This window comes from Melanotaenia boesemani, chromosome 6 (assembly GCF_017639745.1).
Source record: "Melanotaenia boesemani isolate fMelBoe1 chromosome 6, fMelBoe1.pri, whole genome shotgun sequence".
NCBI classification, from domain to species: domain Eukaryota; kingdom Metazoa; phylum Chordata; class Actinopteri; order Atheriniformes; family Melanotaeniidae; genus Melanotaenia; species Melanotaenia boesemani.
This window is the reverse complement of record NC_055687.1, coordinates 29,816,865-29,832,340: the sequence shown is the minus strand read 5'-3', so window position 1 is coordinate 29,832,340 and position 15,476 is coordinate 29,816,865. Positions and strand designations below refer to the sequence as shown.

Genomic DNA, 15,476 nt, shown 5'->3' with positions numbered 1-15,476 from the left:
GGTGACTTTGTCATGGCATTTTTGGTTGAACACAGCTGCTTGCTGCTGTTGGAAACTATGCTTGGAGAAAGTCAAAACACTAAAGTCGTTAAAGCAGCAAAATCAAAACAATGAGCCAACAGAGACCACAGCTTTCTGAATAACTGCAGAATCAGATGATACCCTGTTCTAGATTCCCTTTCACCCAACTCACAATTTAAAGTGTTATTTAATTTCTTATGATGTTAAATCAATATTATTTCAGCTTTATTCACTAACAGATGAAAGCCAACGGTTAAATTTTGTTAGATATGTTGTTCTCTGTATGATAAATAAACCTCCAAATGCTGAGCTGAATGAACACATGACCAACCTGAAGGTCAGGTGTGTAATGTCTCGTCTTATCCAAGGTTAAATTCTCAATGGAAGAAACTTCATCTGTGGATTCCCCTCTCAAGCAGCCCTCCTGTTGATGTGTAACAAGTGACTCTTTCAGCTGCACCTGAACACAAAGCAACAAAAACACAGACATATTTGCTTAAACACAGAGCTCAGCAGTACTGAGAAAGATAGCAGAGTATTGTACTTCTGTACAAATATTTGCCCTGACTAGGTCGCAGCAGAGCCTCATCTATTCAGTGCTGAGATTTTTTTTCAGTGCAACTCTAACGTCGTCTAACTGGACATCAAAGTCTTCAGCTCACAATACAAACAACCATTTATCATGTAGGGATATTTTTCAGGTTAGCAAAACAGCAGACATTCCATCAGCAGACATAACTTCTGCAAATAATAATAGATGCTTCATAAATCTCTATATTGATAATGTCACTATTTATTATGAAAGCATGCAAACTAAACAGAATGGAAGTAAAAGTTGTTTTCTGGTTGATATTAATTTTTAAAGACAATTCACAACAAAAAATGCCTCAATATGACATCATAACAAACAATTTCTTGTGTAATTTGATTAGTGGCATTATCATGAGATAAAGGAACATGTAGTTCCAGTTATTTCAGATGTGGGTGCTAAAGTGTACCAATGAAATGCCATCCAGTGAAGTAAGTGCTCCACAGGGGTCAATCATTTAAGCTGGAATTTATACTGAACAAAAGCCAGCTTGAGCCCAACCAAACCCAGACTCAAAACACATTGAAAGCTGTCCAAAGTCAATTTCTGCATGGTTAGGCTGCCCACAAACAACCAAACGTTGAGTAACTTCACATCCTTGCATGATTTCACTCATTTCTACTACTGGTACTTTTACCCCAACAGTCAATCCTTCCTCTGTTCTCCATCCTTCTCTCTTTACCCCCACCTGACCTTTCCGCTCCCTTCATCCACCTACTTTCCCAGCATGCTTGGGACTTTGGTTCCTAAACTGAACCCCTGGCTCAGCCTTCAGCAGTCACATGACAGAGACTCAGAGGTACAGACGAGTACAGCTCAAAGCCAACAACGCTATGCAGACTCTACCGACAGCACCACCAGAAGACCCCTGCCCTGTTTCGCATCGCAGCACTTGTGCAACCTTTCACTAAAACAGACAGCGCGCCTCTGTTCCCAGACAGGTAAAAGGGCTCTTAATTTAGAATGATTAATGGATTTAATTTGCTAAACAGAAATCAGTTCTGATATTTTAGTGTTTTATATCACATTGGCAAATCTTAATGTGACCAATTTTGCTCCTGGTTTGGCTTAGTTAGAATTTAAAAAAACAGCTGTTTCATTTTAAACAAACAAGCTATTAGCAACACTTAAGCGAAGTGTGCTGACTCATTTGTCTAAGACATTTTTTTATCTATAAAACCTGCAATGTGCTACATGTATTCATTGTATTCATTCAACTTCTTCAAATCGAATAATTACATTTGATATTATTATAGGGAAAACTACAAGATTTTCATTGATTGAAAATGTAGAATTACACATTAGATGTCATCAACCTAAGGTTGATTACATATTAAATATATATACAATATAATAAGGATTTTGAATAAGCCAGTAAACATTAAGAACTTTGGAAATGTCTGCTATAACATCCTTCTTAGATTCAGAACCTGGTCCTTGTAGATCCAAACATCCTTGTGGCTGACAACCTTGAAACAAGCTACAACAAGCTGAAACAGGGGACATCCAGTTTGTTCGTGCAGCTTATGATACCTATAAAGCTAATGCTATCACTGTACTTAAAAACATTAAGTTAAATCTTTCTTAACAAACTAAAAATAAAACATATGTTGGGAACATTGCCGTCTAACTTGCCTCGTCACATTTTCACTGAACTAACTAAACCTGAAAAACCAGTTGTCTCAGTTGTGTAAATGTATTCACATCATCGTGATACCTGAGACACGAGCCACATGCAGTCTGTGTGTCTGGCTCAAGGGAACTGCTGGCACACCATGAAAAATAAAGTGAGGAGTAGAAGGACACTCTAGCTAAATATACAGTTTAGCTTCTGTGAGTGTGAAGCCAAATACAACTGAGTCCTCTCTCACATACACACATACACCCACACACACTCTGCTGCCTGTGCGTTTAAAGGAGGGCAGATCACAAGGTTTGTCTGCCGGTTGGGGGGAAGGAGGAGTGAGAGGGAGGAGTTCTTCTCCATCCTATCGCTGAGCTTCCTGAAACAGAGGCAGAGCACATGGCTGCCGGTTTTGAAACCACCCTCTAACAGTGAGATGATGCAAGTGTCATGGTGGTGGAGGACATGTGCGCCTGTGCAGTCCCTCCCCCCATCGAGTACAGACAAGGAAGCAGAATGTAAGCCTGTGAGTGTGTGAAAGAGTGTGTGTGGGGGTAAAGGAAGGAGGGAGGAAGGCACACACACTCACTCACACACACACACACACACACACATATATTTGCGACAGATGTAACTGAAAAAGCTGTAATCACAATGGAGAGAAGGTTTTAGAAAGGAGAGCGATCAGAAGGAAGCTGTTCTTGGGTTCTGGACAAGGTAAGAGAACAGAAAAAAGAAATTCTGCTACCTGAAAGCAGCACGAAGCTGATCTAAGAAGGAAGTAAAGGTTATTAGATTGTGGGGTTGTCTAAAGCCTTGTGTTGTTCCGACCATCTGCTCCTTTTAATATCTGACTGGATGAAGAATTAACAAGATACTAAGTTTTAATTGAAGATTTTGATCCAAAGGTTCAGGAATTTCTTTGATTCACATGACTGATTTTAAAATCATTCATACGTTTCCCTTTTTACAACTTCTACTTTATTTAACCGTGTTGTGGTAAAATACTTAAAGCCTTAATTTTTTGCCACTTCTTTGTTCTTTCCTTAAGCCATTTTAAAACAAGGTCCCTCTGATGCTGACCTAGTGAAACACTAACTGGCTTCAAGAACACAAAGACTGTATCTTTTTAATAAACATGGATTTTCCAGTTTCTATTTCCAAGTGGAGCTAATCCTTCACTGTTTGCAGATGCACTTTATTACACAGCTTTACAATCACTGCCCTTTAATGTGTGTTTATCCTGCAGCACATGGTGCTTTTTATGGGACCACTGTGTCAGTGTGTGAAAGGTCAGGCATCCATTGCTGGACAGTGCATGTTAAAAATGGTGGTGGAGGCAGAGCGAGACGCACACTGGGAAAGTTGTTCACACTGACAAGGTCATGTGCTTTCACACTAATGAAAAAGTTAAGTTATGCTTATTTAGTGATATTCAGATTCTTTTTCTGCTCTGTACAGTACCCACCAAATATCATCCCCAAGTTTTGTAGAGAAGTTAAAATTTCTATGACATTATTCAAATAGTGAATAAAGATGTAGTGAAACACAAAAAAGTAATTAAAAGTTAAGACACTTAAAAGTAATTTTTGGCAGAGTTACAAGATTACATTAAATCATATCAACATATTTAAAAATCTAAATCTATAACTTACAATCACAGGCTCTAGATGATATCCCAACTTTTAACTTTTAGGATGTCAGTGGTAATAATAAGCACAATGTGCATTCTTAAACCTCTCATGCATACTGTGATACCTGCTGTTCTCTTTGCTACTGAAATATGCTGAGTCATTGCATGACTATTAAGGAAAAGAATTAAAAAAAACAAGCTCCAAGATTATTTATGCAAATTTCTAAAGTTAACTTCAGCCGGGAAATGTCGTCAGCAGCTGATTTCCTCACAGATGACAGGAAAGAAGAAAAACCAGGAAATTATAAAAGTAAATCTTTGTCTAATATAACTTTAACAGAGACAACCTAGAGCAGCCCACTCTCACAGAAAAGTGGAACAGAATCATGTTCAAGTCCTTAACCTAAAAAGAGATTTTAAATCTTATCAATAATTTAACTTTAAATAAATGAATAAGCAAGTTGTGTAGATTAATGTCAAACAGCTCAGTATGTTCAACCTAATAATGCTTTTAGATGGAATAAAAAGTTTCCAGCAATCACTAAAATCCATCACAAGATCTCAAAGTAGGTAATTGTTCATTAATTGGGATAAAAACTGTACGACTGTGACACATGTGCGATTACAGAGTGTAAGATTTCAAGTTTTCCGGATCAGAACCCGCTGAACGCGTACTGGTCTTCTCATGGATCATAGTGTGTTTCCAACTGTGAACCATGACATGGAGGTTACCTTCCAGTGTTTGCCTTATGAAAATGACTGATAACCAAAGATCTTCACATTTGTCTAGTTGAACATAAAAATAATAAATCTACAAGTGTGTAACTCAGTAAATATAAGTGCTATAAATCACATAGTTGCATAAAGATTTAAAGGGTGTAATCCTCTATATTCCACTAATCAACCTTGTCTGTTTTCTTGATCTGTTTCAGATTTTACATATCTACTTTTCTTACTTTACCTCATTCCTACCTCCATCATGTCTCTGTTGACTCATGTGCTGGCGTGTCTGTTTGGCATGGGCTCCTGGGTGGCCATCAATGGGATGTGGGTGGAGCTCCCTCTACTTGTATCAGAGAAGATCCCAGAGGGCTGGTACCTGCCCTCTTACCTTACTGTCCTCATTCAAATGGCCAACATAGGTCCTCTCTTCATCACCTTGATGCACCGCTTCCGCCCAGGAGCCCTGGATGAGCGGCCTGTCATCTACTGTATCGTAGGCTTGGGAATCATTGCTACATTCCTGCTGGCTTTCTTCTGGAGGCACACAGTGACCATAGCAGGCTCTCCGCACAGTGTGCCCCTGCTGATTTTAAGCTTCCTGCTGTCTGTGGTGGACTGCACATCATCTGTCACCTTCCTGCCTTTCATGATGCGTCTGCATCCACAATATCTCACAACCTATTTTGCAGGTGAAGGCCTGAGTGGTCTGGTGCCTGCACTGGTGGCCCTGATTCAGGGTGTTGGTGTGGTCCACTGTGAAAATGCCACTTTGGCTTTAAACAATTCAGCTGATAATTCCAGCGTGGAGCACAGCGGTGAACTAAAAGCCATCTACCAGCCGGCCAAATTCTCCATCCAGGTCTTCTTTGTGTTTCTCAGTGCCATGATGGTTGTATGCCTAGTGGCCTTCATTCTACTCAACCACCACCCAGCTGTGGCTCAAGAGAGGAAGAGTGACCGATACTTCAATGGAGATCTGGAATGTGAGAAAAGGGAGCAAGGTTTGGCTTTGCATGCCCAGACACCAGAGCAGAAGCCAATGATTAGTCCTCTAGATGCCATCAGGAAAGAACCTCGGAGCTCTTTTGGGAGAGGAACATACAGCAACTTCGAGGTGGCCTTCATCTTTATGGTACTAGCTTGGGTCAATGCTCTGACCAATGCCGTGCTTCCCTCAGTGCAGTCCTACTCCTGCCTGCCTTATGGGAACAAGGCCTACCATCTAGCCGCCACCATGGCTGCTGTTGCAAACCCTGTAGCCTGCTTCATCGCCATGTTAGTTCCATTCAGGTGAGAAATTAACATCTTAACAAGGCTCTTTTGGATTAATACAAATATCAGTGACAACAGGATGCTTTAGATAAAGAAATGTTTATTTGTAAGTAGTTTGTAGAGATAATCAGAGGAAGTGAATGCAATCTCACGGTAACCTAAATATTTATTTATTCCTCACAATTTTGTTTTAGGTCTCTTATCTTCATGGGGTTTTTGACCGTGTTTGGGACTGGATTTGGAGCGTACATCATGGCCATGGCTGCTCTTAGCCCCTGCCCTTTGCTCGTATACAGTACCTCTGGAACTGTAATCATAGTAAGACTATTTTTTTAGTCAATCGTTAAACACATGCAGAGATTTCAGATTGTTTGTCACATTCTGCTTTGCAAAATGTGCCGCACAAATACCACCCACACATCATACTCATTAAGGTTTTGTAAGATTTCTAATGAAGTGGGGCAGCAACGGCATCAGCTTGTGTTGCAATCATGGCAGCTCAATCCTGCCTGAGTTATCTTCACAATGTTTAACCCTCATAAAGAATCAGATTACAACAGACTTTCTTTCAAATAAGGGCTCAGCTCTTTAATGCCAACCACGAAAAAATTTAATCAGACAGAATAATTTAATAAAATTAAATATTTTGTTTTCTATGGCAAACTCAAAACGTTGTGATTTTAAACTTTTTTTATGCTATTGTGCAAAATACATGGAAATACTAAGCAATTTTTACACATGAACTGATTTAAAAATTCCTAGAGACACAAATATTCATCATGCCCTGTTTTCTATGTGTTCTACAATGATGCTGCCCTGCACCTTCTCTTTACGTATTTCTAACACAGAATCTCCTGCTGTGAAGTGCATGACGTGAATAGCAACTCCGGGAAATGTCCAGATCAAATTGTTTGCATATTTCCTGAAAATCTCCGGTGTTCTTATGTGAAAACAGTTCTAGTTTACACCCCAGTGGATTTTGTTCAAGTACTGGACAGTGCAATAGAGAAATTTCTAACATTTCCCATGAGGTGAAGCATATTTTATAAACTACTGCAAACCTAAATCCAGTTTATTAAGTCAGTGTGGTAAACTTAGATAAAGCATCTGCTGTGTCAGATCTGGAAAACTCACCAACCAGGCAAAACTTTGCCATCCCGTAGGTGAAGGCCAGGATAAGCCATAAGGCGAGACTTTTAGTGGTGTTGTTGGTTTATAAGCAATGCGTGCTCGTTAAAGATCATTCATTTTTTTCATGACATGAGATTAACAAATTGCAGCTACAGTCAGCAAAGGCTAGACTCTGATCTTTGCTCTCCTCCTGCTGGACATCCCTTCAGCATCACTCTGACCACACAGCTCTCTCCTGATTGAAAGTTTCATACATGCATGATACTTCTTTATCTGTTTGGTTATTTCTTCCAAACAAGATTTTCCTTCCTGGAAGATTTTTTTTAATGCACATTTAGGCACCACATGCTGGCAGTTTAGTTAAAGAGTGATTGAACTGTTACATCAAGGTAATTTATTTAATAGTCATTTTACCCCTGCAGACAAAGGTAAAACTAACTGGACACAGGCTTGAAAACAAGCAGAATAAAAATAATCAACAATAAAACTAACAGAATAAAAACAAAATCAAGCTCAACCAAATCCACAGCCCCTAAAAGGTTTATTTTAATGTGCACCTGCGTTAGCCTACATGTGTAAAAGGCTGACAGAGCGATGAGAGCGATGGCTGGACAATCATCTCAAACCCCAAAGTTGTAAAAGGTGGAAAAGAAGAATGAGAAATTTTAATCTCATTTTCTGTTTTTCCATTTGTTCTTTAGTAATTATAAGAAAACTGGTGACTGTTAAACAAACCAAAACAATTCTAATGGCAACGATTAAGGTTTTGATAGCTTAAATATCTCCAATATCAGACTGTTTTTCATGTGGGTGTTTTATTTATTTATTTTTTTTACTTGTCTAATCATAAAGTAATAATCATGACTTTAGTGATTCACCTTTTAAACACAAGTTACAAAGTAATTAAGAGTGAAGTGGCATTTAAAGCACAAAACAGACTATATATTTTAAAGAAAATGATGGACTAAAACATTAGTTAACAGGTACAGGTTAAATAAGTTTTTAAGTGACAACAGCATCTAGAAAAAAGGAAATACTAAGTGAAATTTCAGATTCAGCAAAGAAGATGTAATTTCATGCACAATATTGACTTCCTCTCTGCTGCAGGTGTTGGCCTGGATCCTGTTTGTCCTGTTACTTTCCTACGTGAAGGTCATCATCGGGGTGATTCTCAGGGACGAGGGCCACAGCGCCCTCGTGTGGTGCGGCTCTGTAGTGCAGCTGGGATCAATGCTCGGCGCTCTGTCCATGTTCCCACTTGTCAGTGTCTATCGACTTTTCAGGTCAGGTGATGCTTGCAACACCAAGTGTCCATCGTAAAAAATGAATTTGTTTTAAAGATAGACACTGCAGTTCAAACTTTAGCCTATGATGCACTTATTTTAGTTGCACTGAACTCCATGCAGTCATGAGTTTTACATATTCCAACTTGTTTTAGGAGAGCTGAGAGGTCGCAGGCGATCATTACACCACAGTTTCATATCACTCCTGTTTGTTTGCTATTTTTCTATAAGATTTATTTATATTTATAGAGCTATGGAGTGAACACTACAAAAGCCTGAAGTTACATCCACATGTTCAGTTCTTTAAACCATAAAAGACCAAATTTGAAGGGATTTTACATGTTTAACAATTCCTTATAAATTCAGAGAACATTTTACTTGAACTTTTAAAATGACATGAAAGTATAATTGATGGATTTTATGTCTGTTATAACTTATGGTACCATTTAGCTGTAAAATGTGCCTTAATTGTAGATGATGAGAGATTTGTGCTTTTTCTTCTGTTGATAACAATGATGGTAGCTGAATAAATTGTTTGTTTCTGTTACTGAAGTGGAGTAAATGTTCAACAACCAAATAAACCAAATAAAATCTGTTTTGTTGACAACTGTCATGCCATGTGTTCAATAATTTAACATGAAGTATAATTATTTCCTGTCTCAGCTGCTGGAAAAAAACAAAAAAACTAAAAAGGATTTTACATTTCACAGCCAGAACCCAAATGAAACATGGTTTTACTATAACGTGAAAGTCACCAAGACAAGGTTCATTTATTCATGTTTATGTGTGACAATTCAATTTTTTTTTTAAACTTCCCCCTCCAAAATCACAGAAGGAGGCAAGAACAGCTAGGCTTAAAAAGTATGGCCACAGTCTGCTGGGGATGGATGGATGGATGGATGGATGGATAGATGGATGGATAGAAAAAGATTGTAAAATATCATTATAGGGACACACAAATGTCTACAAGACACCAGAGTGTAAAATGTTTTATCTTAATTATACTTTAACTAATTTAGGATACATATGTTAGTCATTGTGTTTTATTACCCTTGAATAAATGCAGAGAAGTTCAAAACTCTTGTTAGATTTTCTTGAAATATTAGTTAATTTCTTTTTTTAAAGATGAGATTTATTATTTCTTTCTGCCACTGAACATATGAACAATGTTCTGTACAATAAAAAGGGCCACAGAGGTACAAAAAAGAAAGTCCAACAAAACTTGTGAGTTCGGTATGAAAGCAGCATTGATCTGAAAACATTTTTTTGAATAAATCCAACTCTTTTCTACTGAGAACTGCTGTTTGTGGGAATCATTTCAACTAGTATTGTAGAGAACATGAAAACTTCCTAGTTGAAATATTTTCTCACATATGCATGTTCAAACCATAAGAGGGCTCCACAAGTCCACTTTTTTCTTTTATTCTCTTTTTTTTTAAAAATCTGGGTGACTAAAAGTATGTCAAAGACACTTCTTAATACAAGTAATAAGGCAAACGTTCCTACTTTTTAAGAAAAGGAGAAAACTGAGCCTGCGACACATTAAACAGGTCCACAGAAAGACCTCACCAGCACGGCAGACTGAAGAGGAGCGATGAAGAACTACATTGTGACACTGAGCATAACCAGCAGCATGTCAGCTGCTTGCAGAAAAATAATCCCAACATACCCAGAATCAAGCCACAAATGATTGTGCAGAAATATGAGCTGTCTGATGATGACCACACATCTGACAGTGACAGCACCTTCCTTTTTCTCCAGCTGCATAGAGGGTTACAACCTTGAGATAATAAAAGAAGCAAAGCACAAAAGAGTTCATAACTGCAAGAAATTACTGACAAAGTGAAACCGCTGATCTGATGTTGTGAAATGTGATGATGTGATGACAACTCTGCAGCAGTGTCTGCCTGATAAAACAATGTCCTGAAGTCTGCCAAGACCAGACTGAAAACTGCACCCAGTGGCCAGTGGTGTCATCAAATCCAATAAGTGAGCTAACATATTTACCTCCAGAAATGGCCTCATCATTAGCTCACACTGCGTCATTGTTACATTTATTCAGACACTGTCCTTTGGAACTCATGCTGAATTATTTGGCCATGTTCAACAAAAACAAGTGTGTCCTCATTGGTTAAGCTACCAAGATATTCTGGGACCACAAGGGAATTTGGTCATCCATTGTGGTTTTTTGCTTCCCAAAAACCAGTTTGATTCATTTTTCATATGAATCAAGCTCAGGTGAACCATATAAAACCACAGACAAGCTTAAATATAAGAGTTGCATCAGCATACAGACAATTCAACATCAACACCATGACATCAATTATTTATCAGATAAAAATGATATGACACTGTTATGAATTATTCATGGTGTCATTTTTAAACTGAAGCAAAGGTCCTGATGAACAGAATGTGCTGTTTATATAATACTGGCATATGACCTCCACTTCAGTGGACATTTACATTTTCACTCTTTAGTTTAAAAAGAAATAAATGAAAAGAAAATCTGTTTGGAAATATGAAATACTATGATCAAAGTATAACCCAAACCATAATTTATTGGATAATTTAAATAAAAATAGAAGAAGTTTCATCGTTACTTAATTTGGAGTCAACCTTGATATAATTTTAGTTTTATGTTTTTGAATAATTTTCTATTGGTGGATAACATGCATGAAAAGGCCAGAGCTGAGCTAATTTGAACTTTTGAACTGTCACCTGTATATAGTAGCTACGTTTAAAAAACACATAAAGTCAAGTAAACTTTAAAATGTAAGGCAACCGGGTGCAAAGATTTTTTTTTTTTAAATAAACTCAAAAAAAAAAAAAAAAAATGTACAAAATTTTACACCATGAGTTGTTTCTCAAAGACATAAGTAAACCTGAATATTTATTTATTTAAATTTAAGATGAATAAACTCAAGACAATGAGTTGCACTTTTAATTTAGGTTCACACAACACAAGAAGTTGAGTTTACTCCCCTTCACTTGCTTTGTAGACTTAACTCAAAATACTTTTGCAGCTGGTCTTCTTCTTTAAGTTCACTCAACATTTTCAGCACCTTTTTCTTTTACAGCAAAGAGCTTCCCGACACTGTGTAAGAGGATTTTTTTAATTACATCCTGTTCAAAGACACTGCTTAGGTTTTATTCTATCAAGTCCTTTTCATTTTAAATCGGTGGGAAAAGTAATATATTTGAATATGAAATATTATTTAGCTTTCTTTTCACAAAGAGGCTAAAATATAAGGTAAAAGTTTGTAAGTTTACATCTTTTTAAAGTAACATGCAGATTCTAGTCTACTCCAAATCTTTGTACAGCTGCATGTCTATAAACCTACCACTAGATGTCGCCCTATGATAAGAAGCTCATTAATGGCCACTGAGGACGTCTCAAAACTGCAAACTAACATCAAGATGCTGCTGCAGTGATTATGAGTTATAAAGACAATGCAGAACTTTATTAATTTAGCTAAAATTTCTGAATCTCCCAATAAGATTCAATGACTTAATAAAACTGGATCTTGGATGTCCTTCATGTTGAAACAGGTAGAAACATTGAGCCTACATGTTCTCATTGAACCAGTCTTTATTTTGGAACTCATAAATGCATGTAAAAATTGCTTATAGCTCTACTTAATACAAAAGAGAGACTAATCTCTTTTGTGGCGTTCACCCAGGTAACTGGAATCATGTATGCATCATGTCCTCCACACTAGATCAGAGACTGTGGTAGGAGTGTGAGAGCATGTGTTTATCCTTCCTCCAGTCCGTGGAGACAAACAGGAATGAGGAATTCATGGCCAGTCAGAGTCTGATTCAGATCCCAGTGGCTCCTTGGAGAACATCTGGGGTCATCATTGACTGGTGTCTCATACTTGACCCATCCTCTTTATCGCCTCTTGTAGTTCCAGTGACTTATGGTGTGTTGATTTTAAAAGTAGTTTACCTGTTTGGAAAGACTTTACCACTGTCTGAATATGACGAAACATAGAAAAATAAGCCAAATTTGAATGTTTGTGTGCTTAATGTATAAAAAAATGCCCTAATGTTAGAGACTTCCTAGTCTGTGGGTGCAGGGGTCACTTTAGTAACAGAAGGAAAGAATTGAGGAGAGCGTTGTCATCTTTGTCTTTCTGGGTTAGTCTCTCCCTTCCTCTCCTGCAACTAGTGTGGCATCTCCTTCTCCCCATGCTCCTTGTCTTCCTGTCTTCGTACATTCGGCAGACTTTGTGACCGTAATTTCAATTTAAAACACATGAGGGGAAATCCTAGCCCGTGCTGCTCTTTAATGGGCCATCATGGGATTGGAGTATGCAGAGAATGATTGAATTTTGTGAGAAGGCCAGAAACAATCAAGTCTCGCCTGCCGTTATGCAATCGACCATTCCCCTTTCACAACGCGATGTCTGGTAAAACCTTATGGAAGAGGAGGAGGCAGCGGAGGACCCAGGCTTGGAAACCTCAACGTCTGGACCCAAAGAGAGAAAATATTTTTTTCTTCTAAATGACTCAAGCTCTTATAAAAGAGAAAGTCAGCTGTCGTATGTAAAAAGATCCAATGAGATCTGATCCACCACATCAAACACAGAGATGTTCAACCAGATTGTTTTAACTGGTTGCAAATGAGTCTTTTTACACCGACATGCATGACATCTTATATTTCCTCACAGACGGAAACATATGGATCATATACAAAGCCAGCCATACTGTTATATTTATGTGATTGTGTCATGTCTATTTTCTCCTGTTGCTCTCAACTTGCTCGGCTTCACGATGACAATGTGAAGATAAGAGTTTAGTTTATTACCACTTTATGTAAACTTTCACACCCGTTGTGTCAAATTCCACCTCCGTGACACACGCTATCCTGTCAGTGAAGCAAAACAGATTACTTTTCCTGTTAAGTCCATTATATTCAAATGGACTGAGCCTTTTTATTTTTTCATTTCTTTCCTTCTTTGCAACAGGACACAAAGTAATCAAAAGGTAAAAGCAAACACTCAAGGAGGCACTTAGCAAAAAAGAAAAGCTTTTATGATAAAACATTCATATACTGTTTGGTGTAGGAGACAGGTAATCTTTGAGGATGATAGGGCTGTCTTGTAGTCAGTTTTTTGTAGTATTGCTTGGGGAGCCTTGAAGATGAATCCTCCTAATAACACCACCGCCCACCCTTCATCCATCAGACAATTCATTCAGAATGACTAATACCTGAGTGTACTTCTTCAGTGGTGTGAAATGTGTCTTAAAGAGCTGTTAGATGTCTGGTTCATTACTCTGATAGGCTGACGACAGCAGAGGTTGGCTGCAGGTGTTCATAGTCACATAGCCAGTAAAATAAAGGCCACATAAAGCTGTACAAGAAATCCTTGTATTATTATGTGTACATACTAGCAGGAAAACAGCAAACCTGACCTGCAGTCAAAGAAGTCAGAGCTCCAGAAAAACATCAAAACTATAAAAGATACAACTTTTGAAACTGTTAGCAAACCTTAAAACACTACTTAAAAGTAATAATCTAAGACTATGTGATTATCATATATTTTAGTAAAAAAAATTACTTCTTGTACTATTCCTTGCATTGCTTTAGTACCAAGGTTCAGAAAAAGTACATAAAAAGTTTGAGAAGTGTAGCATTAGTGTAATTTTGTCAGTAGCAGCACCTACTGTTTAGGTTGGTGACTGGAGCACACCTCAAGCACTGGTACAAATGGTTATAGTGCATTGCTGGTGTCACAGCTCACTTTGAGCATTGTGTTAGGCACAATTTAGGTTTAACAGCAAAGAATTAAGGCTGCTAAGAGGCTGGTGGAGAATATAGCCATCCTAAAGTCAGCTATTGGTCTGGTCAGTTATAAACTGGCACTGGTGAGTGATAGGCTAGCTGTTGAACATTATAGAGCAATTATTCATGTATAACCCAACAACTCATTAGATCAAGTATTACATTTGTTGGGCTTTAGCGTGTTGAGGATTAAAACCTACCAAAATCATAAAACACCCCTCTTTCTTTCTTCCGAAAAATACTGACTTGCTGTTTTTACAGGCAACATAATTGTTGACAATAGTAGTTCAAGTTTTCTGTGTACTTAATTTTATAAATCTTTCAATCTTTTGTGGCCTTGTCCCAACTTCTCTGAAACATAAATTTATTAACATAAAGTCAAAATTATTTCTGTTTTATTTAAAATTTCACACTGTTCCTTTTTTATTGGAAAATTAAGTTGTACATTAACAGCACTAAGCTAGCTGTTTCCTGTCTTTGTGCAAAGCTAGGCTAACAGTTTCCTGGCTGTTTCAATGCTAACATACAAGAAAATAGTGAGATCATTTCTTCATACGTGGCACAAACTTGTCTTGTTTTACCTTCAAAAGTATAGTGAAACTACCAAGAAGTAGTCTGCTACCAAGTAACACATCCAAACAATAGCATAATGTTGACTCATTTTTACAAAACATTTTCAAGTGTCTACTTTAGAGTTGTCTAAGCAGATTTTGATATCTTTTGACTGGTCACTTACCTTTCTGGGGTTTTTTTTCTTTATTTTTCTGTCTTTTTGTGTGTCCAGGCTAAACTAATCCAATAGTAGCATCAGGTTTGGCGCTGATGTCTAAATTTTCATTTAATTTGCTTTTTTTATCATTATTTTTTACAGACCAGACAGAATTTCTGACATCCGTGATCACTATTTGGACAATATCAATAACTAGCATAATTTGAAACAAAAGGAAATAACTAACAGCAAACTCTTTAATATCAGGAAGTGTCTTCACAGGGGTTGCAATGAGGGGTCAGCTTTTGGTCACGCTGGGCATCCATTAGTGGCCTTATTTAGAGACTTATTCCTTTAAGAGGAGTGATTGGCCAGCAAAGACAGAGAATCATTACCTTTGCCCGCCCCCTCCCTGCCAGCAGTCAATAATGAGGGATCATTAAAATGAATAGATGGACATTCCCCTTTTCTCCGGATCCTTATTGCAAAATCAGTGTCAGGGGAAATGAAGATTGAGCTTGGAGAAGGCGTCTAAAAGCCTCAGTGATTGTCGTGAACTCATCTCCAGTGCCAGGCTCCTTTATCTACTGTAAGAGTCTGCACCTGCCTGAACTCCAGACTAGCAAGGGCTTTTACTGCAGCCCATTAAGAGCATCCCTAATGCGTGCTACCTTCAACATAAACATTCTGCATATGTACCGAA

The 15,476-nt window shown here is 37.8% G+C and overlaps 1 protein-coding gene across 2 annotated transcripts; it reads left to right on the top strand.

The window, feature by feature from the left end:
• Positions 1-1,308: 1,308 nt before the first annotated feature.
• On the top strand, positions 1,309-8,871 carry LOC121641972 (riboflavin transporter 2-like). 2 transcript variants are annotated; one of them, XM_041988399.1, is made up of 4 exons: positions 1,309-1,551; positions 4,800-5,880; positions 6,057-6,180; positions 8,101-8,871. In XM_041988399.1, exons 1-4 carry the CDS (start codon positions 1,338-1,340, stop codon positions 8,311-8,313), a joined length of 1,632 nt encoding a protein of 543 aa, XP_041844333.1. In that variant the 5' UTR covers positions 1,309-1,337; the 3' UTR covers positions 8,314-8,871. The 2 variants fall into 2 exon arrangements, with proteins under 2 accessions (XP_041844333.1, XP_041844334.1); XM_041988400.1 differs by lacking the exon at positions 1,309-1,551 and adding an exon at positions 2,005-2,951.
• The last annotated feature ends 6,605 nt before the right edge of the window (positions 8,872-15,476 follow it).